The sequence below is a fragment of the Aythya ferina genome (assembly GCF_964211825.1).
Source record: "Aythya ferina genome assembly, chromosome: 19".
Lineage (NCBI taxonomy): Eukaryota > Metazoa > Chordata > Aves > Anseriformes > Anatidae > Aythya > Aythya ferina.
Window position 1 is genome coordinate 12,377,771 of NC_140309.1, and position 27,296 is coordinate 12,405,066.

Below are 27,296 nucleotides of genomic sequence, written 5' to 3' on the forward strand. Positions count from 1 at the left end.
GTCCCTTTTAACGCCCATGTGCCTTTCTCTCCATCAGGCACGGTCCTGATAGTGCTGGTAACAGCCTGCCACATCAGCCTGCCCAGGCACAGTTTTTTTTTTTTTGATGCACGCTTGGACATAACTTTTGCTACAGCTCAGTGACACTTTTAATGACTTACTAAACCTGCCCCATGCCCACTGTTCTTTGCCCCACCAAGACACAGGTTCCACCACCTTACAACTTACCAGTTGTGTCGTGCAGTCGCATTGAAACGTGCTTCCCGTGTCTCAACCTGAAACTTGCACAGCCACCACCCCAACGCATTCATCCAAGTTTGCTTACTGACCATCACGTAGTGCTCTTGGAAACCTCTGATGGGGGGGTGGAAAAGCCAAACGAACTCTTCAGAAATGTGGAAAGCAGAAAATTTCCTTTGCAGGTGCTGCTCCTCAAGTGTCCCTGCAATTCAACCCATCCGTTTCCACACAGCAATCCTACCCAGCCTGGTGCCTGCCCAGGTGTAGCTGGGGCAGCATCAGAGGCACAGCTGAGCAATCACTGGCAGTAGCACAAGTTTGGGTCCCACCATGTTTGCCCTTTCAGCCTCAAAAGCCATTGTTTCCCTTTCCAGAATGTTTCATAAATCCACTGTAAGGTCTAACCAGACAACTGATTATAAACACTGAGATGAACGCTATCTTGCACGTCCAGAGTGTGGATAAAAGGACAGGTCAGTCACATACCAATGAGAGCAAATTACTGAACTACCCTGACTATTTACCAGCATCTAATTAACCAAACCCAATCTGCTGGGGCTGACAGGGCAGACTGTAAAATAGTGTAACAACGTTTCAGCAAAAGGCCTTCGTTAGCAGTTTGGAAATCAAGTGGGGCATAACTCAGCGTGCTTCCGAGGCCGGCAGGCAGGACCAGGGATCCCTACAGCCTGTTAAAAATGCAAAGGGCAGCGCTGCGGTGAGCTCACTGCACAACGAGGCCGAGCCTCAGTGCTAACCTGGCCACCGGGAGGAGCAAGACACCTCCAGATGCCTTCCCGGTACGAGCGGGAGGCTTGGATGTGCTCACCAGCACCCGGCGGCTGCTCAGCACCGCGCAGCCCCCCCGGGCCCCGCTCGCCACCGGCTGCAGCTCTCTGGCTGGCCGGGGCCGAGCCCCATCCCGGGGTGCTCACAGGTTTCTCCCCGGCCTGGCACAGCCCCGCTCTTACTGCCACGCTTACCTGTGTGGGAAGGAAAGGCAAGGGAAAAAGCAGCTGGTCTGAGGCTCCTCTGTTACCCTCCTCCACTTCAGGCTCACTCTGTGATGTCCAGAACCAAACACCTCTCACTGCTGGCTCCTGCATGCCTGGAGAGAGCCAAAAACACAGCTGGAACAGCACGCAAAGGCTGAGTTCAGTGCGGCAGCCCCGTCCCACCTGAGAGGCATGACCAGACCTCCCCCAGCCCAGAGCTTGCACAAATACCCAGCACCGCCACAGGCACTGTAAAGGTTTGGGCTCAGCTACAGCTGTGAGCCCTGGCCCAGCTGATTTTCGAGCAGAGGGTTACACAGGGATGAGCTGGGGCACGACACAGTGCCGGGGCTGACTGCAGGGGTGCCCAGGGCAGTCGCTCTGCCTGTGCTTTTCCTAAATTCCTGCAGCTCCAGCTTACCTGGCTCTGACTCCACACACCAGAGGCAGGGAAACCAGGAGGATTTTCTGAAAACCTGAGACGTCCAACTTTGCGATCTGTAGGACAGAGCATTCAGATCTGGGTTAGGTGAAGCTGATTGATCCAGGCTGTGTTTCTAGCTCCTCATCTCAGCGGCACAGACACCGCAGCTCCCCTGTCCTCACACCCACCTGGCAGGAAGGACGCATCGGAGACCTGGGGCCTGGCTGGGCACTCCCAGGGCCCCGAAGCATCCCCCAGACAGGAACAGCACTGGCAGAGTCCGGAGGTTTCTGACTGCTGGCTGATGGCAGAGGTGTGGTTACGGGCCCCAGCCTGTGCGTGACGCCCTCCTCAGAATCACAGGCAGGGAGAGCAGCAGCTGTTTTATTACATCTCATAACAGCTAACTAAAATTAATCAAACTGCTATTTAACAGTGTTAACAATGCTAAAACATGTCAGAATGACTCTCCCTGACATTCCTGACCAGAAGTGGTCTCAGCTACAGACAATAATGAGCAGACTGCCTCGGGACAAAGCTTACAGGCTTGGGAGCAGAGCTGGACCCCCATAGCATCAAAATTATGGGGCTCTGCCCAGAAACGACCCCAAATCCCACACAGGTTAGGAACAGCCTGCAGGTCAGGAGGTGCCTCGGGTCTCCCACCATAGCACTGCTGCTCCTATACACACAGCTATTAATTTCAGGAAGCCACAGTCCTGTGCCTAAACAAAGATGAATAGCAATAGCCAGGAATGGTGGCTGTGAACCAGAAAGAGCCTGCTTGGCTCATCAGCACCCAGCCTCAGAGCTGGCCGAGGGACAGCACGCTGCAGAGCTCTCACAGTGCTGCCAGCACCAGTGGCCAATCCCCCCATTCACACTTTTGACAGGTAACACATTTCAATCTTCTCTAAAGGACGCCAGTGAATTAAAGGTGCTTTGCTGATGGATGGCCGAGTAACATCCATTTTCCAAGTTTTGATAAATTCTGGGCTCTGCAGGGAAGGCTCGCTTCCTCTCGAGCATGGCACAGGCGCATCCGGGAGCACACAGGAGCAGCTCTGGGCTCAGCCTAGGGAGCGCTCGCAGACCTGCTGCTCACCAACGCCGACTTGGGGGGAAAGCTACAGCCATGCACAGAGAAAACACTGCCCTTATAATTGGAAAATGACAGAGTGAAATATCTGCATGCAAAGCACGAGGATGAAAATGCAGAATCCTGTTTCAGATTTCAGTGCATGTTTATTTCAGTTTTATATTTATTTCAGGCAAGTGCTTATTACATGGATATTATTCATGTTGGATACCTAAATTCTGGAGCATGAAGAGCCAGTATAATACAGCTGAATAGTAAAAATACAATATGTACAAAATTAGTTGTTGTTGTTGTTTTTTGTTTTTTTTTTTTTTTCACATAGCAGATGTATCCAAACACATAAAAATCTTTACAGTCTAAGTTTTTCAATATTTAATATCTCAATAAATTGATAACACAGTGACAAGTCCTCACTGTAAACAAAGACTGCATTTGCCCAGTGTGATTGTTTGCCAATTTGTGGCTTTCCTGTGATGTGCAGTGGGAGGCAAATGTATTTCCAGGGCTTCGAATCAGAGGCAAGCATTGGATGCAATTTTGCACTTACAATCAGGATCTTCACTGAAACATCCCTAATGCAGAGAGCTCAGCAGTGACAAGGGTAACAACTCCTAGCCACAAGGCTGGTTGCGTGCTACACCAGCAGTGGGGGCAGCAGGGACAGGAGGGTTCTGCGCTCCTGCCATGGGTCCTCACTAAGCAGAACGCCTCGGTGAGTGTTTAAAGCAAGCAAATTCATATTGGTGGATTCAGTTAACACTTTGTCTCTTACTCTGTGAAGAAACACTCTTTTGGGTCAGATTCTTAAGGTGTATCTGTAAGGCATTTGTTCAGGCTTCACTATCTGCAAGCACGGGGATCCGAGCGGGATGTCTTGTGACGGCACCGGCAGCTCGCGCTGGCCGGGCGCTGCTCTCTGGCTTCTCACCACACAGCACTGCAGAGAGCCCACGGTTTGGGGCCTTCCAGAGCACAGACACGTATGGGCGGGGGTGCCGGCAGCTGGAGGGCACGATCCCCGTGCAAACATGGGAAAGAGAGTTTGGGTGCTTCCCTGGAAGCAGGTGGCCCCACTGTGGCAGGCAGCGGCGTGCTCTGCCTCCTGCCAGAAACACTTCTTCAAACTCAAATCCATTTTCTCAGCATAAAGAAAGGGGTCAAATTAAGGGGCCTCATACTGTTTTACAGCAGAACCATGCAATACCTCTGAGAGACTAAAATTGCATCCCACGGGAGGCATAAATACCAATTCCAATTACAGATCAACACCTCCACCCGGCACTGGCAGCACAGAGCAGCTGTGCAAGTAAATAAGAACGGGTCCTTAGCATTTGCTGCACACAAACCCTTACACAGCTCCCAGGGAGGCGGACTGCTGGCCCTGCGACACTGCCTGCAAACACCCAAACACAGCATTTGCTGAAGCTGCACTTCTCTGGTGCTGCATTTATGCTAATATTTTGATAATTCAAGTTTTGAATTATTATTTTTCAGCTCTACAAATCAGGAAGAGAAGGATGCCATGAAACTACACAATGTAATTTCCTTAACTTTAAACATTTGGTCCTAGCAACTGATGTTTGACTAAAGAAGAAAAAAAAAATAAATAGCATTTTAATCAGTTCTCAGAATGATAACAAAGGATGGAAAATAGGTCAGAAACATTAGAGTCTTGTGTTTTCTTTGCTAATGCCAGTTTTTCAGAATTAAAGTAAAATTTAAATGAACAGCTGCTCAAGAAAAATGGGATGCAAAGCCCAGGAACCTCACCCACGAGGCGATCATCAGCCACACGCCTCTGCGCCACTCCCGAGAGATTTAAGGCATTGGGGTCGCAGCCCAGCGACGCACAGGTGTCACTGAGCTTAAGCAAGTGCCTGTAACTTGACGGGACCGAGCAAGCGTCTTGTGCAGGTAGGCAGGAACTGGGTGATTTATCTGGGCCTTAAATCTGATCCCAAGACCCTGAGGAGCCAGGGAAGCCCCCGAGGAGCCAGGAAAGCTCTGTTCCTGCAGGACGGAGAGGATCTGGCAGCTCAGGCTGCCCGCACACGCACCAGGACATTTACCTCCACCCCGGAGACATTTCAATACACATCACAGAAAGCAAGGGGGTGCCAAACAAGCAACAAATGCGTCTTCACACCAGGCAAATTACGTCTTCTTCCCACAACCTCCCTCCCTCCCTCCCAAAATCACACAAGTGAGGTCTTCAAACACCCCTTGTCCCCACCCAACCAGAAACAATTTTCACACCTTTTTTTTTTTTTTTTTAAATGCAAAAAATCCACTCAAGATGCAAATCAGTCCAAAAGAGACACAGGCTACATACAAAAATTGGAGACACGATAGAGTCTTGAAGTTCTATACGTATATAAACAGGCGTGCATACAGACAACCACACCAATACTGACAAAAGCAGCAAGTCTCACCTCCATCTAAACCACTCAAAGGCATTTTATGTTGGTTTTTTTTTTTGTTGTTGTTTGTTTGTTTCTTTTGTTCTTTTGTTACAGAAGGCCACTTTTAATTAAAAGAAAAGAAAAAGAGAGCAGTAGGCCAACACCAGAGCACCACAGCCTGTCGTGGCCCTGGGCCCGCCGCCTTCACAGCGCGGCAGAGAGCCAAAAACCAGCCGCTGGTGGGGCTGTCCCGACCCGGGCACACGACTGAAGAAGCTCTGCAGGAGGCCCACCGCCTCTGCCACGCTCCCCAGCAGGTGGATGAAGCAAAGCACAATTAATTCACCTCTTCCTGCTCTATTTGGGCCCAGTTCCACCTCCGCAGGAGGCAGTGGGATGGCTCCGAGCGATGCAGGACCAGTTCCTGGATGCCTGCAGTGGTTCTGACCGATCACCCCCTCCTCCTCGTCCACCTGGCACTGGCCCCACACCAGCCTGGCCAAGAGGAACACAAACCCAGCCCTGCCTGGGGAACACGGGGGTCTGAGGGGCCGCACACCTGGCAGGACGTGTGGCTCGCTGCCGACTGCGCTGTGACAGACTCGCCGTGCTCCTGCTGAGCATCCCCCTATCACCAGGGCTCCCCCGCAGGGATTTAATACCTGAACTTTGCTTCCTCAGGCACCCGGTGTCTGACTGGGCCCACAGACGTGCAGGAAATGGGCTCAGGGGGAGCTGACCCGCGGCCCCCACTGCACTGACAGGGCCCTGCTGAGGCGGGAGCATGGCCGCCCCTCCTCCAGCCCTGCTGCGCTCCCCTCAGCGTCGCCCCACAGGGCACGGCGCTCCTGAGCACAAACCACAAAGCACGCGATGCCTTCTCTGGGTCATCTTCATTAAAGCATGCCATTATTAGTATCAATTTTCCTTTGTTTTCAATACTGTGAAATGTACAAGAAATGTTTTTGGTCAAAACTAGCTTCCACAGCCACCCAACCCACCCAGCAGTGGGGCTGGCAGGAGCAGCAAATCAAACACCAGCAGAAAATGGTCTTGTTCAACAGGAAGGCCAAAGCCAATGATCTGGTTTAGCCTCCAATAAAAATGATCTATGTTTTACAAACGATGCAGTTTGCATGCCATCTCCAGCTCTGGAAACTTGACCGCCCACACAGCACCACGCTCGTGCTCTGGCCTGAGGGGACAAGGGACGCGGCCCAGTGAGCAGCCGGGTCCCTGCAGCCCAACCCGCTGTCTTGAAGTCTCTTCTCAGTCCTCCCTGAGATCAGCACGGGCTTGGCCCCTGGAAGTTCAGAGCTGAGACTTCAGGATGCAGCCGGGCGGGGGCTCTGCAGGAGCCATGGGGCCCCGCGAGTCACTGCCTCCATGGCAGCACTGACAGGACCGCGGCGGTTACTGCACTGAATAGCTCGGGCGTTTCTGCAGCCAGGACAAGCCCTCTGTCTGCTGGAATAATCCTGAATAGGGCTTTAAAACATAGCTACCGAACTAGGAGTTTAAAGATTCCTGGTGTTTGCCTGATATAATGAAAAAATGGTTGTAATTACTTTTTGTAAATCTGTCTGCCTTTTTTTTTTAACTCTTCCCCTTCCCTCAACTTTCCTGCCTGTTTTGCTTTGATCATTTTTAAAAATCCTGAGCAACCTGAGGGTGACCAAAAGGGACAGCCACCACTTCAGCCAGGGCCCCAGCAAACGCTTCACCAGTGAGAGGCCACCACTGCCACCAGCACTGGTCACGTCACCACACTGAGAATTTTAGAAACAACAGGGCAGTGTCACCAGTCTCACAACTCCTTTCACAATTCTACTGCAGGAGAGCAAAGTGCCACCTGCCATCAACCATGCACGCCAACACACACATGCACGAGGATGCCCACCCCTCCGGGTCTCAGACACAACCCAAGCAACTGCAGGCAATGGTGGAAAATCAGGTTGTTCATCTTCCTACGTTAAACTACAGGGGTTCTAGATGGTTCTTACTGGAGAGGTCAGGAATGCCTTCCTGTATCTTAGTGTCAGCTGTAAGAACTCTTTCCAGAATAATTCTGAAGTAACTGTCTGGTTTTATTCCGCTTTGTCTGCATTCACTTGGCAGGTTGAAGCCAGAAATCAGACTGAACCAAAGACCTGGAGGTGCCTGACCTGCGGACTATTCTTGGCCACCCACTGCAGCTCATTGCAGGGGCTCTCCTCAGCGCAGGCACAGCTCTCCCACCGGGACCACACCATCTGCTCCCCAGCCAGGGCAAGCTATGGAAGCAAAAGAGTATTTTTATGTGCAACTGCAGCTGTCCCACAGTTTTTGCTCACACAGGCCTGTTGGTGTGTATTTCAAATGAACACGGCTGTGCTGACTGAAGGTTTAAGCACAGATCAAGCTTCTGAGCACATTTTTGCTAGCGGTGGCGGTAGATGAACCATGGCGAGCACACAGGCTGCAGGGTCAGGAAACAGCGCTGCAGGTGACTGGCCAGAGCCTGCCAAAGTGCTGGAAGCATTTCCACCAACTTACAGGCTGAGTCAGGCTTGAAAAGGACAGAAAAGTCTTCTCAAAACTACTACATTGAGAACTTTTTTTTTTTTCCTTTTTTCCTGCGGTATGGTTACCAGTAACTAATATTATTCAACAACAGAAAAGATTTCTTGTAAACTTCATATTTATTGATTTTTTTGGGACAAATTAGATCTTCTGAATCCCAAAGTGTACATATATATATTTATATATAGCTTTCTCCATAGGGAAAACACATATATCAAAGGAGGAGAGACATTTCTAAAGTGCCCCTTGTTATACAGTACTGAACATGATTTCTAAGAGCATTAGCATAAATCTGAAGTTTCTGAGCAGGAATGACAGCTGTGAGGAAAGAAGGGCTGTGGTTTGTTCTTTTCCCCACAGAACAGAAAGAAGTTTGCTGACTGTAAAACACAAACAAACAAAAACAAAGAAATGTTTCTGGTAGCTGTGGAGAAGGCAAACAAGTGCAGGGATGACCCGTGACATCTGGAGCAGCTCACGGGCTGGCTGGGTGGGACAAGCCTTTCTTCAGGTGGAGTTTAACACTGAGGAAAGGTTCAGACTAGTCACAGAAAGCCAAGGGAGAGAGGAAAAGTGGTAAAAGCAGGACTTACGTGTGAGCAGGGCTAGTGACACTGATACCTTCAAACCATACGAGAGTAAAAGATGAAGAGGTCAGTGGGATCTCGTGTCCGTAAGGTGAAGGCCATTAATCCACCAGAAAGCTCTTCTGTCTGTATTAAATGAAATGGGAACCCTGCTCTCAATCTCCTACGTATTTTACTGTGGAAACACTGACAGGGCACTGCACAATTTAGGAGTAACCGTGTCTGTGTCACTGCCAGTGACCCAGTACCAGCTCTCCTGGGGTAAGAAGCCAATGGAATTAGCTAAATTTTCAATGCAGAAAGCAGGCCATCATTCAAAACTCCATGTAAAAAGCACAGGACAAACGTGTAAATATTGCTGTTGTACCTCTCTGTCAACACCTGCAAAAGGGGAACGATGTCCTGGGGAGGAGGGGGCTCACTGCTGGTGCCCAGCTGCTGTTGTGTTCGCAGCAGCCATGCACTGCGAAGCTCCGCTTCCCAAGCAGGTTTTTTTCTTCTTCAATAAGCTCAGTCATTGTAGGCCAGAAATTAGACCTTCTGCCATGATTTTTGTTATTTTGCATGGCTCCATGATTTGGAACAGCAAAGAATGACAGAAGGCTGCTTCCTCCTCCTCCTGACACAACTGCAGAAGACAAAGCCGTGCAGGTCTGCCTAGGAAGGGAGGTGACCCTGCTGCAAATACTCCTTTTTTAAGAGTCTCTGATGAAGAGTAACTGTCCTGCTTTCAAACACCCATCTCCAGAAACACCACCTGAAGGCTCCCACTGGCACACAGAACACAACTGTCTCAGCCAAGCACCTGAATGTGCAAGGGAGACAATAAAGCTGTGGTGACTCCCTTTTCCCCATAGCATTAATGGCAGACTAAACGTGAGCATGAACAACCTATTTAAATGTGGTTCAAGGATAAGGAATCCTTAAAGATTTGTCCATTCTGCTGTAGAAACTGTGCTAGCAACATGAGCAAAAGTTTCCTGGACTTGAGGATGCAAGGAAAGAAAAAGCAAACAAACAAAACCAGTACTAACTACTGAGCAACCCACAGCTTAATAAATACAGATTAAATGCAATTTTCAGCCATGACTGCTCAGAAGGCACAATCACACTTGATTCCTGTTTGCAGTAATTACTGCCACCTCCAGCACAGTTTCAACTATAGTATGGGCAGTCTAGATCTGGCAAGCTTTTTTTAATTTACCCCTGCCACTGTTTACAGCAGTCCACAACCAAGCTAAAGTCCTGCTGGAGCTGACAGGCATTTTGGACAGACTACGGATCAAGTCCTCCTGTGGAAGATCTTAACTCAAAACTAGATTTAGCTGGCTAGCACAGTGAAGGTGGTCTCATGACTGCTCAACCCCGTCTTACCTCCTCCTCTGAATGGGTGTCATTTCCAAAGTGTAACTGGTTGGATGCTAGCAGGGACCATCCTCTCATCCTGCCTCAAGGAGAACGTCCCCTGGCTACAACAGGAATTCTACAGGCATTAAGGACTGCAGAGCTTTTGTTTTTAGGAAGAGAGGAAGATGGAAAATAGAATGTTAATAGTAATACTACATGCAAAATGGTGCAAGGAACAGAAAGATCATGAACAGTAGCAATACAGACAGAACAGTGCAAGGAGCAGAATATTCAGTCAGCAATAAAACACATCCAAAGCAACCTCCCAGGCAGCCTGGCAGGGACCAGCAATCAGTATCCCTCACTCTCAGTGGGAGTTTGCCATTAACTGCAACGAGATCTGACCTCACTACCAGAAAAGATGGAACAAGGTGGTTACTTAGGATGTGGGGTTTCTTTGGTGCACGTCTCACTGTAGTCTGTAAGACTCACTGTCAGGTTATGCATACTGAGCTTGTCGACTATACCGTTATCCTACACAAGACTATTTTTTTCCCCAAAAGAAAAAAAGATGTCAAAATTGCTTGCACTTTGGAAGATATCACATGCACATTTATCCCTTCTCTAATCCATTAACTTCCACACTAAAGTGTGGTCAGTTCAGGAACAAACTAACAAAGAAAAGTAACCCATGCAGCAAATTAATTCAATTTCCGTTGGTCTTCTTGTCCCAAGTTCCATCCTATCAGGCCAGATGAACACATTGCAAGTTGCTAGCACAAAGTGTCTGCCTCTGTAAAAAAATAAAAATAAACCCAAGAAACCTGGGGCTTGGGACTGGCACAAGGAATCCTGAAACTGGGAGGGCCAAGCACAGAATTCTGAAAAACCAATTATTGCATTAGCAAAACCAAGTCAAACCAAAAAACAAACCCCACCAAAAACATCTGAACAAAACACTGTCTTCCATTAAAATAATAACAAACTTTTTTTTTTTTTTTTTGACATAGCTATAAACGTCAAGTAATTTATAAAACTGCAACAAATGAAGTCCGGTTGTGTATTCAAAGAACCGTAGAACAGTTTGGGTTGGAAGGGACCTTAAAGATCATCCGGTTCCAACCCCCCTGCCATGGCCAGGGACACGTCCCACTAGATCAGGCTGCCCACAGCTCCTTCCAACCACCGGACACCTCCAGGGATGGTGCATCCACCGCTTCTCTGGGCAACCTGCTCCAGGGCCTCGCCACCCTCACAGCAAAGAATTTGTTCTTATGTCTCATCTAAATCTATCCTCTTTCAGCTTAAAGACCTTACCCCCTGTCCTATCACTAAGTGCCCTTGTAAGAAGTCCCTCTCCAGCCTTCTTGTAGGCCCCCTGGAAGGGTGCTATAAGGCCCCCCCGGAGCCTCCTCTTCTCCAGGCTGAACAACGCCACTCCCCCAGCCTGTCTTCGCAGGAGGGGGCTCCAGCCCCTTGATCATCTTCGTGTCCTTCCTCTAGACCCGCTCCAGCAGGTCCATGTCCTTCTTGTGCCGGGGGCCTGAGCTGGCCGCAGGCTCCAGGGGGGTGTCACAGAGCGGAGCAGAGGGGCACAATCCCCTCCCTGCCCTGCTGCCCACACTGCTCTTGGTGCAGCGCAGGGTACAGCTGACTTTCTGGGCTGCAAGTGCACACTGCTGGCTCATGCTGAGCCTCTCGTCCTCGTCCACCAGAACCCCCAGGTCCTTCTCCTCAGGGCTGCTCTCAATCTGCTCTCCACCCAGCCTGTTTGTGCTCGCGACTGCCCTAACGCAGCTGCAGGACCTTGCGCTTGGCCTCACGAGGTTTGCCCAGGCCTGCCTCTCAGCCTGCCGGTCCCCTGGGTGCCATCCCCTCCCTGCAGCGTGTCGGTCGCACCACTCAGCTTGGGGCTGTCAGACTTGCTGAGGGTGCACTCGATCCCACTGTCCATGTTGCTGACAAAGATGTTAAGCAGCACCGGTCCTAGTACCCCCCGAGGAACACCACTCATCGCTCTTCTCAGCTTGGGCATCAAGCTGCTCACCACAACTCCTTGAGCATGCCTGTCCATACCCAATTCCTTCATCACCAAGTGACCCTTCCATCAAAGCTAGGTCTCTCCAGTTTATAGACAAGGACATTGTGTGGGATGGTGCCAAATGCTTTGCACAAGTCCAGGTAGACGATGTCAGTTGCTCTTCCCTTATCCACCAACGCTGTACCCCATCAAAGAAGGCCACCAGGTTTGTCAGGCACAATTAGCCCCTAGTGAAGCCACACTGGCTGTCACCAATCACCTCATTTTCAATGTGCCTTAGCATAATTTCCAGGAGGATCTGCTCCATGATCTTACTGGGCACAGAGGTGAGACTGACTGGCCTGTAGCTCCCTGGGTCTTCCTTTTTTCCCATTTTAAAAATGGGGGCTATGTTCCCCCTCTTCCAGTCAGTGGGAACTCCACCAGACTGCCACAGCTTCTCAAGTATGATGGATAGTGGCTTAGCAACTTCATCTGCCAGTTCCCCCAGGACTCATGGATGTATCTCATCAAGTCCCATGACTTGTGCACCTTCAGGTTCTTTAGCTGGTCTCAAACCTGATCTTCTCCTACGCTGGGCACTTCTTCGTGCTCCCAGTCCCTGCCTTTGTCTTCTGGGGCTGGGGCAGCGTGGCTAGAGCTCCTGACAGTGAAGACTGAGGCAAAAAAGTCACTGAGTGCCTCAACCTTCTCCATATCCTGGGCAACCAGGTCTCCCGATTCCTTCTGGAGGGGGCCCACATTTTCCCTAGTCTTCCTGTTATCACCGATGTATCTACAGAACTTTTCTTGTTGCCCTTAATGTCCCTGGCCACATTGAATTCTATCAGGGCCTTAGCTCTCCTAATCTGATCCCTGGCTGCTCAGACAATTTCTCTCTATTTTCTCCCAGGCTACCTGTCCTTCCTTCCTTCCACCCTCTGGAGGCTTCCTTTTTATGTTGGAGTTTGTCCAGGAGCTCATCAGGAGACCTTGTTCATCCATGCAGGCCTCCTGGCGTTTTTGCCTTCTTCCTTTCAGTAGGTAGGAGAATTTCCTTGAAATGCCATAACAAGTCACAGTGATTTTAGATGTTTTTTTGAAATATATTGACGGGAAATACCTTTAACGCATTTTTTGTCACTGTATATGTACCCTGGTCCACCAAACCATCTATCTTAAAGTTTCTTGTTTAGAGAGGACACTCTGTCTTCTTCCTCCAAAAATGAATTTTGTCTAATAATCCTGCAAAATAATCAACCTTACAAAAGGCCTTCTTCAAATGTTATATTTATATATATATATGTATATACATATATATACACACACATACACACATATATATAAATATAGACTTCTATGATTTTTTCCCATTCTACGCAATGTCTCAATAAAGAGATCAGCAATTTTATTCTACAAAGAAGCAACACATAAAAGGGGAAAATTAAAGTCTTAAGAACATCATATCCATATTTCACTGATTACACATAAAAGGAAAAAAAATCACCATGAACAACTGTCTTTGAAGTTTTCTCGGATTAGCAAAACCCAAGTGCAGAGCGGCCCCGTCTCGCTATCACCGGCAGGCTCGCGGCCGGGCGGCTGAGCCAGCCCCAGCCCCGCACACCCCGCCACTCCGAGTTTGCTGCACTTCCCTCCCGCGGAGTCGGACGTGGTTGGAATGTATGGAGTTTAGGAAAGGTTCCCAACAACGACTGCGCCGTCGGACGATCCTCTCTAGGCCAGCTTCAGTGTGCTCACTGGGAATGATGGCATGGTTACCATAGTCACCGGGTTTAGGACCGTCTGCCCAACCAACTGCGGGTGATGGACAACTTGGGTTCCTACAGCAGGCTTGGCCATCACCGCTTGCTGGCCAAGGCTTGTGGTTCCATTCACTTGCTGGTGAGAGATAGTGTGAGCAATGTGGCTCACCACAGGCTGGCTGACGGCCACGGGCTGAGGGTAGATGGGCAGCTGCTGGCCGAGGTGGGCCATGTGGTTGATGGTGGCTGGGTGCACAGTGATGTGGCCGATAGGCTGAGCAGCAGTGGTAAGTTGCACAGGGCTGGACGTGGAAGGTGCAATGTGAGCAATGTGCTTGGTCTGTGGACCCTGAATCACGTGGTTGACAGTCTGAATGACCGAGGCGTGGGTAGTGGCGGTGTGGGCAATAACAGTCGATTGCACGGTCGAAGCCGCCACGATGTGAGTCTGTGCTGGGACGATCGCCTGCGGCTGGACCAGTGCTTGTGTCTGGATGGGAGGCTGTGCGTGGGCTGGGGTTTGTTTCTGCTGGATAGACAGGTGCTGAGGCAAAACTGCTGGGTGATGGGAAGCAGCATTTGAAGGGACGGCTTTCAGGAGCTCTGGGTGCTGGCGCTGGGTTAGTTTTGGTAAAGAGTTCACTGGCCTGTCATCTTCCATGTCTTCATCCATGTTGTCTTCACCCTCTGGAAAAAAAAACGAAAGGAAGAAACTCCCATAAAAAAGAAAGCAGAGCACGAACTGGGGTAACCAGCCTCTCCTACATGGCAGCACAAGCAGAAGAGATGGCAGCAGGAGGAGACGCTGAGCTACGGAAGGGCAGCACAGCACAGCAGGCTTCACTGAGCCCCAGTGGGATAGGCACACCCCTCTCTTCTCTGCGTGTGGGACAAGGACACAGAGCCAGGCTCTCAGCCCAGAGAGGGGTGCCCACAAAAGGTTGAGAGATCTCACTTGGCAGGCATGGGAAGCAACTTGAGCAGAGGCAGACAGACAACCTGGGATTAGGAGTGCTCCGTGCACAAAGAGAACAGGACTTCTCATCCTGGCAAGTTGCTCTACCAGCTGGAACTACCCCTTCTGCTCCCAGAGCAGAAAGGAAACACCGATGAAGAAACATGGCAGCAAGTTCCTCAGCCTGCTTCTGGAAAAAGGAGTCTCCATTCAGCCCACAAATTAATGCAGCAATACTGACCCTAAGGAGATGAGGATCGTGAGCAGGGCACCTTGCACTGCATGCAATGAGGACAGCCATGCAGTAGACTAAAAATCTCAGAAGACACGGAAGCAGCAGGAAAACCAGGGAACGTACTTCCCTTTTGCAAGCGCTGTGGTTAGGAGTAGTTCGAAGACATCATTTTCAGCTGAGGCCGGCTGATGCCCCTACTTACAAAGCACCCCTACTCTCAGCTTCCACCTGGGGATGGTTGAGAGCATGTTCAAAGGTGACGAACCCAATACAGGACTCCGAATGAACCAGAAAGTTCATGTTTTCCCTTTCTGGAAGCTGCTGTATCGTCTGCCTGGAGCACCAAGAGCAAACGCTGTTATCATTTGAAGGAGTTGCTGCCAATAGTTAAGAATTGCTACCCCCTTCCGATCCCTGGAAAGCAAAGCACTGTCCATCCACGACTGCCTATTCTTCCTGCTGCAGATCACTGGTACGGAGAAACGCATGCACTCTCCTACCTCACAGAAACTTCTTACTGGGAGCAGCACGCTCGATTTTCATTAGTATCATTTTATCTTCATAGTGAATCCTTCTCATGCAACGTAAAGGCTCGTTAAGTTGGTCAAATGCTCTGGTGATCTTTCCTGTACCAATTCCTTCTTCTCTGCATGGCTGAACACCTTCCCACCTCCATGCACAAATACATCAAGATGCTTACACACCAGTCAGTTCTACTGAGCAGTGGTGCACAGCTGTGCAAGACGGAAACTACATTTTGAGAGCAGGGAGCTTCATGTGAGATACTAGCAGGCTGAATGTGCAAACCTGCACTTTGTATTTACCTAACACTGCTGAGGCATGATTTTCAGTGTACTTTACACAAGTAGAAGTATTTTATTAGACCAGCATCAATGATTACAAAACACTTAAAAACCTCTTACTTCATTCTGAATGCAAAGAAACTGTGCTAGTGCTAAATGAAGACTCCCAACACCACCACCACTACACAGCTGTGCCGGTGATGTACAGTGATGATAAAAGAAGAGAGAAATTGCAGATACCTGATGCTGTCGAGGTAGATGCCTGGTCATCCTCTGGCTGAACTGTCTGTCGAATAATTCTGTCGATCTCCATGATGTCCATCCACTGGCTCAACTCATTCTTCACTTCTGCCAGTCGCTGCTGGGTAGCAATCTTCTCTCTTGCCAGCCGCTCCATCTCGTGCTCATATTCTTTTTCCTTTCTCTTTAAAGTCTAAAGACAGGAAGAAATAAAAAAAATATATCTAGGGAGAAAAAAGACAAATGTAACCTATGCCAACCCGGTCATTCCCACATCCATTACTGGTTTTCTTCTGTTACCAGTTATACTGGTGTAGACCTCATCAGATGTAGTTATGCCTTTCGAATTCATGCAGAAGGGGAAAGGAGGAGACCTGGCCATGAAAGCCTGGAGGGTTACTTTGACCAACCGCTTTCTGTTTTCTGAAGGAAAACTGATGAGCCTCCAAAGCTGAAATGGTTAACCACGCCAGGGGTGAGGCACTTCAGCTGCGGGGGTAACAGCCTAAAGCTCCTTAGGAAAATCTGTGAAGCTTTTTCTCTGGAAAAAAAAAAAAAAGTATTTCTCTGAAAAAAATTTAAAAAAGTATTTCTGCCACTCTACGGACAGAAAATTAAACCTTCTTCCTACATTCTTTCTCTCTCCTGACCTCCACAGTTCTTTCTCTCTCCACTTCTGACCCGTCGGGCCGGGCGCGCTCCAGGGGAAGGTGCCGGGAGGCGGCAGAGCAGATGGCCGGAGTCTGCTGGCCCCAGTCATCCTTCAGGAACTATTCTGGGATGTGTTTTGTTGTAGCTCGCCACGTAAAGATGGATTTCCCGGCTGAGCTGCTACTCGGCTTAGTAACAAACCTAGTGTAATTAACCAGAGCCTGCCTCCCTCTCCAGCACCTCCCCTTGCTCTGTGCCAGCAGCATCCCCCTGCAGGCACAGTCCCAAGGGCCCTGCAGGAGCTGCACGTGTGTGCTACCCTGCAAGGGGAGCCCGGGAGGCTCCAGCAGAGCTGTCCCCAGCCCCCCAGCCCCTGCAGCACAACGCCCGTGTCCCCAGCAGGAGCTTGGCCATTCTGCCGTCTCCCATGCCTGGATCTCCTGTACCAGGGCAAGAGGATGCCCTGCAAGCTGGGCTGGGTAAGAGGGGCTGACGCAGCCCAGAAGGGATGGCAGGACAGGGAGCAGACCCCCTCCTGCCCCTCCGTTTCTTCCTATCGGTGCCGCTGGGGGCCTGGTACTGATGGGGTGATCATCTGCCCGTGCTCCTTCCTGAGCAGTGTCATCGGCGGCCCCCTGGGCAGACTGCCAACCTGGCACCTGCCTGTCGATGGGTCAATTTTTGCAAATCACCCTGGCCACGTCAGGTGCCAGGCTTTCCAGTCACACATCAGAAACACCACAGGGTCAGCCAGACCTTAGTATTGTGACTGCACTTGCCTATATGTTCTCAAACAGAAAACACCTTCAGAGACATGCACTGGTCTCCTCCACCTTTTTTCTGAAACAGGAATTTCTTGCTGCAGCAGTATTATCACAACAGATCCTACTCTATACAAAAAAAAAAAAAGCAAGTCACGGCGGTTACATTTATTTTTAAAATAAGCAGCGACCACACCGACACTGCTTTCACCAAACCCAAACCCTTGGGATCTTCCAACAGAATTAGCACGTAGACCTAAAACTCAAACAGGCAGAGGAGACCCTGAAACTCCATAAAATACGTAATTAAGAATGAAACATCAACAAAAGGACTTCATACAAATGGCCAACCACCTGTCTTTCCAGGTCTGAAATTTCATTCAGCTGAGGCGTGTGCACGGGCCAGCTGCAGGCCTGTAGCTGTGTCTGACCCACTTCTGCAGCACCGCTCCCACTGGGAGCTGCCGGGAAGGTGACAGCGAAGGCTTTGATAAAGTGCTTATAACTGGGACGAAGATTGAGCTGCCAGCCAGGATGCGGAAGGATGCACTCCCCAGGTGTGATCCAGGCCCAAAGACTCAGACCGTCACTGCCCAGAAGATGCTGCTCTCCTCTGCACCGCCTTGCAGCTTCTTCTGGGCCGTGGTCCCACAGCGGGAGCTCCCTGCCCGCAGCCGAGGACCAGTCTGGAGTCCCCCAGAGACTCGGGAGCCACTGCTTTAAGGACGGCTGCACCCAAACCAGCTGAACCCCAAACACTGAACCATGAGGCCGCCCAGCCCTGCCGCTGCGGTCAGTAGGCCAGGAATCCCTGCCGTGTACAAGGCAGCTCCGCCAGCACCGGGTGGCAGCAGGAGCACTCTCAGGGACATCACAACCCTCGCTGGAGGAGGGCTGAGGGAGCAGGAGCCACGGCCACAGCCCCTGGGTCACCGCCAGGCCTGCAGGCCCCGGCCCTGCCACGGCGCTGCCGGCAGCGAGGCCTCCACCGTGCTGCGGGGCTGGGCCCAGGGCACCAGCCTGGCACAGGGCAACGCCGCACGGCTCCGCCAGCACGGTTCTTCCCCAGGCACGAAATTTCGGCCCAGACCCTTCTCCTGTGCCAGTAGCACTGCAGGACTGCTTCTTTCGACGTTAAGGAATGGAAGCGTTGGTTGCTCTGGCAACTCTTACGCTGCAGCATAAGGAAGGTATCGTGACAATCACACCGTTAAATCTGGCTTTTGTTTTACTCCTTAGGCACTTGAAAAAAACCTACAAACACATCACGGCCCCTGACAGTGCTGTGGGAGAAGCCGATCTCTCTACCCCAGGAAGAAATCACGGATTTCCTGCTTTTCATGCGGATGTGCCCGTGGCTTTTGGCGGCTGAGAAGTTGTGCACACCAGCTGCCAGCTCTAGTGAAAAGGAGTTGGTGGTTTCACTCAGAGCATTCAGAGTTCTTGCAGCTTAACTCCTGACCACACGTGAAACCGGGAGCAGGGGCCACGTAAAGCACACAGGAACAGTGTGCTGCAGGGACGAGAATCCCTCTTGTTGGGCAGTTTCTTCCATTTCCCAGAAGGGTGGAACAATTCTGAAAGTGAAGGCTGTATTTACAAGGTCATTCAGCCACGCACGTCAGCATGCCTCGATGCAAAGTACGGGAGCAATCCCAGGGAAAACACACCTGTCCTTTGGCTGGGTGCGAGCCAGGCAATGCCGGGCAGCTGCACGTATCGGCTGCAGTGCTGCCTGACCCCAAACCCGCCCCGCACACGTGGAGACGGTGACGAGGAAGGGAGGGCATGGTGAGGTCTCTCATCTCTTATTGCAACAGCAGCGACCAAGTCGAAATCCATACGGGGTTTGCCTTTGCTACCCATGCGATCGGCTTTTCCTCCGACACATGCAGCTGCCAGCTTCAAAGCCGCCTTTTCCCACACGGATTATTAAAGCAAACCAGCACAACTGCAGTGGCAGCAAGCACACGGTGCGATATGAGCTGGAACGTTTTGCGCCTTTGTGCCCGTTCTCACTGCAGAGCGATTATTTGGTCCTTGTGTGCATCCCACTTGCCATTATTTGGTAAACAAACCAGAAACAAACTACTGTTGTCACTACACTGCAAAGCTCATTTGTCACTGTAAAGAATTTTCCATTTTATAGCTGGCTGTAATTAAATTGCTTATTCTTATGTCAAGATGGAAAATAATGCTCCCGACGCTCTCTGCGCTTGCCTCAAGAATAATGCTAACCCTGTAGTTGGCATCAGTGAGGCTTAAAAGGTCTTATTAAAAAGCTCCCCTTATAGGCATTATATTAGCAATTTAAAAACTCACTTTCAATTATAAGCGTTTCCAGAAGTACATTTCAGCTGCTGTGCTCTATTACACAGCGCACACCGATTAAAAATTCCCCATCAATGAGCAATCATGAGAGCAATTTGTGATTTTGAACCAGATTCCTTAACTCTTGGCTACTGTGGCTGCACACACCGGAGCACACCCCGCGGAGCTCTTGGGCCCCAGGAGCCCCCCTGCCGCCATCCCGCGTGCGGCACCCCACAGACTGCAGCAGAACCCGACCGGTCAGTGCGGGCTGTGCGGTGCCATGCACCGTGCTGACGCCTGGGCACAATGAAAACAGCTAAATCCCAGGAAAAGGCTCCCACCCCTGCACAGACTGCCACGCCGCAGCAGGGCAGCGGGATGGCACCAGCCTGCCTCCTGGAACGTCTCGAGGAAGGCGGCACGCTGTGGGAAGCGCAGGCCCCAAACAGCCTAAGTCCCCGAGGCTGTTGGCAGAGGTGTTACACCCACCTGCGGTACTTTTGGGATGTTACATGACTCATATTAATTATGGACATTACTGCTTCGTATCTCGCTATGTCTTCTATCAAGTTCTTCAGGTGCAAGGAACAGTTTCTTTAAAACTGAAGCAACCACGTGCCCAACTGGACCGAGCCTGCAGTGCTGAAGGAGAACCAGAGCAAGCCCAAAATCCAGGTGCCTGCCTCCTGCATGGGCATCCTGTGTGGTGTCAGGCCGTGGCGTCAGGCCGTGCCCGCAGCCTCCACACATGGCCTGGGCTGCCCCTGGCAGAGAGCAGCGCCGGGCAGGATGAGACCCCAAGCGGAGGTGAGGCTGGCGCTTGTTCTCGGGAGCTCGCTTGGCTGGTGGGAAAGCCCCGGCTGGTTGCCACGGGAACAAAATCCCTCGTTTCCATGGCAACTGCATGGTTCGGCTGGCTCTTACAGATGCCATCTCGCAGCGGGGCCACGCAGGCTCCCGCAGAACACAGGCACAGCGCTGCCACCAGCGGCCGAAGCAGCGCCTGCCCCGTCCCTGCCCCATCCCTGCCCTGCTGCCCACGGCTGCACAGCTGGGAGCAGGTCCAGCTGGGCACCGACCTGCCACCATCCCTCATGAATTTTCCTGGGAGCGTTTGCTCGGCAGAGGGCTCCGGTCTCACCTACCCAGAAGCAAGGGAACCTGAGGACAGCGTGCAGAGCTCCGGGGCCCTAAGGCGCAGGCTCACCTACAGGCTCAGGCTGCAGCACGACACTGCCGAGGGAGGCAGCACACGCTGCATTTCCCTGTAAGCACTGACGGGCTCAGCACCTTTTATCTGACAACCACTCGGTCTCAGACACAGAACGACATCTGGCTGTGGCTATCCACTGAGAGCTGCTGTTTGCCGGTGCCCACACGCGGAGCAGCCGTGTCCCTGCAGGCCCCGGGCAGCACCAGCCCGTGGGGGGGTCTTGCAGGAGCTCCCTTCCCTGCTGACTTTGGGAAGGTGAGAGCTTGTCTGCGGAGGGAGGAAAGGAAGGAGGAGGTGCAGAGCAAGGATTCGGGGCTGTTTACCGCTGTCTTTGCATTAGTTTCAGTCTCCCAAGCTCTCAGAACTAACACTTCACACAACCACCAAAACCAAACCCCACCTCGCAGTGCTACGTTCTAGGATGTGACTTCAGCCTCACACGCATGCAGCAAGCTCTGTGCCTTCAGGAAACGAGCCAGCTGCTGTCCCAGCTTTCCTGCGAGTGACAAGGGCTGTGCTGCTGAGGGGCCTGTGACCATCGTATTTCTGGGCACCCAGCACGCTCCCTCTGGTTTGCAGAGGAAGAGCTAAATATCTAGAAATACTTCACAAAATAGGGAAACTGTCTGGAGAAGAGAGTCATGAGAGAATGAGAACACGTATTATTATTACTATTTATTATTTGCACACTGTTAGCACATAAAATTCCTGATACAAAACACAGTGGGCCACAATCTCTGGAACAAAAATGCACTTGAAAAATGGCTTTTTGCACTGGCCTTGCAGCTCCGAGAGGATCGAGCCTCCCGTGAGCACAGCTCTCTGAAGGAGGTATAAATAGTTACTGGATAGAGGGTAGCAAGAATCCAAAAAAAAAAAGACAAAGAATCCAAAAAAAAAAAAAAAAGACAAAGAATAAAGGACTTAAAAAAGAAGAGAGAGAAGCAGCAAATGACTGGAACACGCAGTGCAAACACAAACCAAGGCAAGGCGCAGCAGCTCCCGGTGGCAATCACCAAAACCACGCTGGCTTTTACCAGTTCAGCAGGTCTGCGCCATTCTTTGACATGGCTTTCAAGGGTAAGAGAGATCCAATGTTAAAAAAACACTGAAGTATTGTCTGCAATGACAATGTGTTAAGAGTGTTTGTGTGGTTTTCTTGTTGTTTTTTTTTTTTTAAATAATCTCTGTCATTCAGGAAATGTGAGATGTTTTCAATGATGCTAGGAGATACTGGATGCCCCAATACCCCGAAATGTGGGGTCTGTTATTTGGAAAATTATACTGATCAAGTAATTTTAATTTGCTTCACACGGCAAATATGTCTGTGGTAGAACTAATAGTTTTCTGCAAGCTAAAATCAATCACGCCACGTTTCAAGGAGCGATTATTATTAGTGTCAAAATCACCGGATTAGAGACTCCTGAGCCTTTCCTGGGTGTACGTGGGACGCGCAGACAGCAGCTCTGGGAGCCAACCCGCAGCTGAGCTCCGGCTACAGCCGAATCTCTGACAGCTAGAGACGAGGAGGAGATAAATGTGGAGACGTTATCGCTGCATCTACGTGCTGCGGGATTCTTCTATTTTTCTTGGAGGCATCTCACTGCGGCTGCTGCGTGAGACAAAGCACGGTTCTGGATGGGCCCTGGCTACGGCCCCCCCTCTGTGCCTATTTTTGCAAGTCTGGCTCAGCCCCCAGGCGCACACACGGCTTCCCGGGGCTCCGAGCGGCTGCCACCGGGGAGCACCAGGCGAGGGCTTCCCCGTAATGAGCGCTCCCCTGGCAGATGCTGGCTGCACGGCCTCCCTGGGGGCCCTGCCTGGGCAGAGCCGGGTGGCCCCTTCCCACCCACCGCAAGCCTCGGCCTCGGGTCTCAGGAGCCTGAGCTCCTGCTGCCTCGGGAAGGCGCCGGTGCTCCTGCATCGCCTCCTTCCCCTGTTTCTCCCCCGCCGTAAGGAGGGCAGCGCTGGTGACTCACATCGGGCAGCTCCACCTACGGCCCACAGATCGGATCTGGGTCACCAGAGGATTTCTGTCGACCTCCCTCCCTCGCTGCTTCAGCCACGGAGGGAACAAAACGGATCTCAGGGCAGCATGAAGAAGCCCGTGGTTAAACACAAACCACGCCTGCACCTGCGCGAGGCCACAAATCAATGCCACAAACGTGCACGGGGAGGGTTTACGGCTGCCAGCGCCAGCAGCTCCGCGCCTGCCCCGTGCCCACCGTCCCCGCACGGCCGGTGCCCGGAGTCCTCCCGCTGCTCACTGCAGTGGCCCTGGAGCGGGGGCACCCCTGCAGGCCCCAGCACTCCCCGCTGGGCTGAGGCGGCCCCAGAGCCCCCCGAAACCCTTAGCATAAAGCCACAGGATGGTGCCAGCTGCTGGGGACGATGAGCTTTGAATCCCAACGAATTCTAAGCTAGCACAGCGGAGCAGAGCAAGAATTCTAAATTAAAAGTTGTATTTGTGGTTCAATCCTTTCTGACAGTTTTCGTAATTCTCAGCTGATCGGGACGCTGCCAGCCCACCCAAGCTGTACAAATTCAGTCTCACTGACTTGTGCAACACAGAAGGTGTTACAAGAAGTGGGTTCCGATTTTGCTCAATCTCACAGAGGCCCTGAGCAGCCACAAGGTGTTTCGGGCACCCCTACATGCAAGCCATGCTTTGGCCCCAAGATGATGGGGGAGCAGGGAGGGGAACAAAGGGTAATGTTTCCTAACTGGTCCTAAAACTATCCCCTTTTTAGACCAGCCTATTGACACTCAACAGCTTTTGTGTTACTAAATATATTAGCTATTATTGAAGTCTATCAAAATTGAATGTGACTGAGATGCTGACTGGCCAAGACACGTTGTAAGCTGCAAGGTTCACGGGGCATTCCTACAGGGCCACACAAATTAGTATCTAGCAGATGCCTTTTCTCCCTAGTGTAGCAATTTGCAGAGAAAAATGCAGTATCTCAGCAACCAATTCCAACACATCCTGGAGCCTACTCTTGGAACAGCAGCTGACAGCCAGGCCCTGGTGCCAGGTCACCTCGTTAAAGACACTGCCCCAGGATTAACACAAGGCTCTGAGCTACCTGGGAGCACCCGACATGCTCAAAACCTGACGAAGCATTTTGCCTGGGTGAGTCTGTTTGCAGAATGAACCACCACGTGAGGGGAAAGTGCCGCTGGGAGTATCTCAGACCTTTTGGGATGTGGACCGAAACACAAGCTGGGCTTTCTAGTGCTGCAGAAAAATGCCCGACCATCCCCAGGGCCAGTTCCTCTTTTCTCAAAGTACAGACACAGGGAGTGATCGTGCCCAACAGATGGCACCCACCTCCTACAGTCACCCGGTTTCCCATGGCCTGACTCAAAGAGAAAGAGACGGAACAGAAGTCACAGCTGCCCACAGAGAAGTGTTCGGGCAGAACGGTGAGAATTGGCAGGGAAGAAAGGCACAAGCAGGATCAGCATCACTGCAGGTTATACAGAGAACTAGGACAGGGGCCCTGTACAATTGTACTTGTATTTCCACCATCTCCAAAGGACGCTTTATCAGTATTTCCATCACATCATAGTCACACTGACATGACAACGGGAGGTGAAGCTGATACCACTTCCTGCTGCTGTATTGTAATTTCGAACCCCCCCTCGTTCATTATCCTGCAGTTGCCTGAGCAGGACTGCCCCGACACCTATGGCTGCAAAGCATTGTGCAACATGGGCTGAACTCTGCTGTGTGAGGCACACACAGCGCTTCTGTTTTCTTGTGACTGTTTGTAGTGCTGTGAGGTCAGTATTTACTTCCCTATAATTGCAAAGAGTATCAGCACACACCTTTGCTGTCTGCTAACAAGAACAGGAACCCAAGCTCCCCGGGTAACACGGGTCGTGGGGCTGTAAGCTCTTCCTATCAGGCTCTCAGAGAAAAGCAAAATCACAAAACAAAATGGTTGTTTTGTTAGTGAGTTTTTTCGCTGTCGCTGATTGGGGTTTTTGCCTTCCTTTAATGGTAGGTGACTTCTGCAGTGTTATACGTGAAATAAAACCCACGCAATCAGGTTGTACACATCACTGCTTTTGTCACATCCCGTGCACGCCTCTCCCGTGCCTGCTCTCTGACAGCAACCAGGAGTATGAGCAATGGTACTCGAAACGGACTGCAACACAGCTGCCATTTCCAAACCCTCTGCTACGCTCCGCCAGCTTTGGTTTGTGTTTCAGAACCTTAAGCGCTTCCTAAAGCTATTACCAAATGATAGCAGGGTGATAGCTGTGGGTTTTCTAGCAACTAAAAAAAATATGTAAAAGATTTATTAATTTGTTTACTCTCTCCAAACTCCTGTGTGTGAGTCACGAGTGAGACACCGCTCAGGAAAATCACCATCCCTTCTGGCAAGGGGACAGCTTCCACTCACCCCACAAGGTCCAAACACCGGCTTTTTTATTTCTATTGCATGACATGTTTTGTGGCTACTGCTGCAAATGAAGTTACTCCACCGACTGCTCTCTAGACAGAGCCTCCCTCTGGGGACGTCTCGCCCCAGGTGGTGAGGGCTGGTCGGGGATCTGGGTTCAGACGTCCGCAGCCCCCCGGGGCCCACATCACCCTCAGCAGATGCGCCAGCCGGAGCACTGCACTCCCTGATTCAAGAAGAGAATCCCAAGTTCCTCATACTCGATGACTGTGCAGGTTATCCAAAGGGAAAACAATCTGACAGTGCTGCTGCACGCGAGGCACGGCCCCGCGCTACGTGCTGGAAGCTGCTGAAGGATGCCCAGCAGCGGGAACTCGAGTTTGTGCCTCAGGCAGCACGCCGAGTGCCGAGGGACAGCGAGCTCAGAGCCTCCCCCAGCCTCTCAGGCTCCGAACCCCTCCTCCTGTGCGGATGCAGCCTGACGTCAGGCCCTGAAGCTATAATCAATCCTTCAGTGGCTCCTCGAGGAGCAGGGGCTGCACTTGCTGTGCCGGTGCAGCTCCCCCTGCCTGCAGCGGAGCCCAGCCCCGTGCTCCAGTTCAGTGTTTCACAGCTGTAAGCAGGTTCCAATTCGCTTTACTTATTGAACACCTTTTCTTTTTTTTTTTAAGTCCGATTTCTCATCTCTTTCTGACGCCCACAGCTGATCCCATACCCTTGTTCCATGACCACAGCCTATTGTTGCTGGAAGCCTTTATTACTTGCGATGAAATTCAGGCTAATTAGACAAGATAGAATCAATTGATCAGGCCAGGTAAACAACGCACAGCAGCTCCGCTTTGCATGTGAGTGCTGCTCACATGAAGCAGGCACTGAGCCTGGTCATGGACTCAGGTTCCTACCGGGCAAGTTTTACAGGAGGTAGCTGGCACTGAATTAAAACAAGCCGACGACACCGAAACAACAAGCCACGGGCACGCTTTCCAAGGTGAGGGACCCATCAGATTCAGCATCACCGCTTGGTTTTATGCATTCTGATCAACAACCCGGCCACTACAGGGCAGGAACGCAGAGGAGCTCTCTTTTCTTATTCAGGACTGCAGGCAGACCAAACTCGAACCAGAGATACGTGGGCTCTGTCTGCGGCACGGCACCTCTCTGCAGCACAAGGCGCTCCCTTGGGGGTGTCCTCCTTCACCTATGAAACGTGTGAACCCTAACTCAGGCATTACCAAAGGGCTTTACAAATCCACTCATCTTGTTCTGGTTATTGTTAGCATAGACGGGAAACTGCACCATTTTTAGGTGCACAGTGTGTCACCTCACGCAGTTTGAGCCAAAGAGACCAGGTGAGGATATTCTAAATGTTTCACACAAACAATTAGCATTACTGATTAGCACAGATCCATCAGTTTATGAGGGGTTTCTACTCCCAGCAGGAGGTCAGGAACCAGCTCTGTAATTTATCGTTCACCCTACGAGAGCATCCTGTGCTCTCAGCTCAGGTGGTGACTTGAGGAGAGGTGGCAGAAGAGCTCAGGCTGCAGAGAGGTGACAAAGGAGGAAGCAGACACAAGGAAAATGGAAGGAACCAGCATGGTAATGATAACAAAATGAGACAAGGTTCCTGCATCAAAACTCAGTGACTGATGTTGACGTTGACACACTCTCTACTGCAGGGTCATGTTGTTGGTGGTTTTCTTTGTTTAGAAAAGGAGAGAGTCCCTTTTGCTTCCTAGGATCATCACTCCCTGCTTTATTCCTATTTCACATCCCTGTCCACTGGTTTCAGTTTGCCAAACTATTTTTCTTTCCATCTGGCAGTGATCTGGGACTGACAGACACTGTCCTTGTGTTAGCTTCATTCTGAAGCAGTTACGTCTGACACAGGGCAATGACATTGATCCTTGTCAGCAGGTCAGCTGAGGGCACGGCAGCGATGCAACAGGAGGTCAGCGGAGGAAGCCTGCATTTGCAATCAGACGAGGAAATTGGGCACATTTCCTTCAAAATGAACAATGCGGTCATTTATTTGTGAATCCAAAGAGATGTCAATTACCTCGAGTCCAGTACAACACTACTTCGTTTTGTGCCCCAAGGGGGCACCTGAGCGAGGGCCACACATCTGGCCCGGGGGCAGATGCCGGCTGTGATGTTGTGCTGTGCTAACACACTTGTTGGGCTTGCTGGTAGGCAGCCTGAGTGAGAGCATGGGGCTGCCACCCGCTCACACCAGCAGCTGTGTAACTTCCGAAGGTTTTGTCTCTCATG

General features: G+C 51.1%; 1 protein-coding gene and 1 long non-coding RNA gene across 2 annotated transcripts in view; both read right to left on the reverse strand.

The window, feature by feature from the left end:
- On the reverse strand, positions 1-1,737 carry LOC311421530. Its single transcript, XR_014684898.1, has 3 exons — positions 1,657-1,737; positions 1,224-1,348; positions 1-442 (listed from the first exon to the last, which is right to left on the reverse strand). It is a non-coding gene; the product is annotated as an uncharacterized lncRNA (long non-coding RNA).
- A 1,147-nt stretch (positions 1,738-2,884) lies between these two features.
- The window catches only part of MNT (MAX network transcriptional repressor), a 39,368-nt gene continuing 14,956 nt past the window's right edge, over positions 2,885-27,296 (reverse strand). The window contains exons 5-6 of the mRNA XM_084492968.1: positions 15,676-15,868; positions 2,885-14,129 (exon numbers count right to left, since the gene is read on the reverse strand). Of these exons, the coding sequence (XP_084349094.1) occupies positions 13,414-14,129; positions 15,676-15,868 (909 nt within the window). The 3' untranslated portion in view covers positions 2,885-13,413. The remainder of the gene's footprint in view (positions 14,130-15,675; positions 15,869-27,296) is intronic.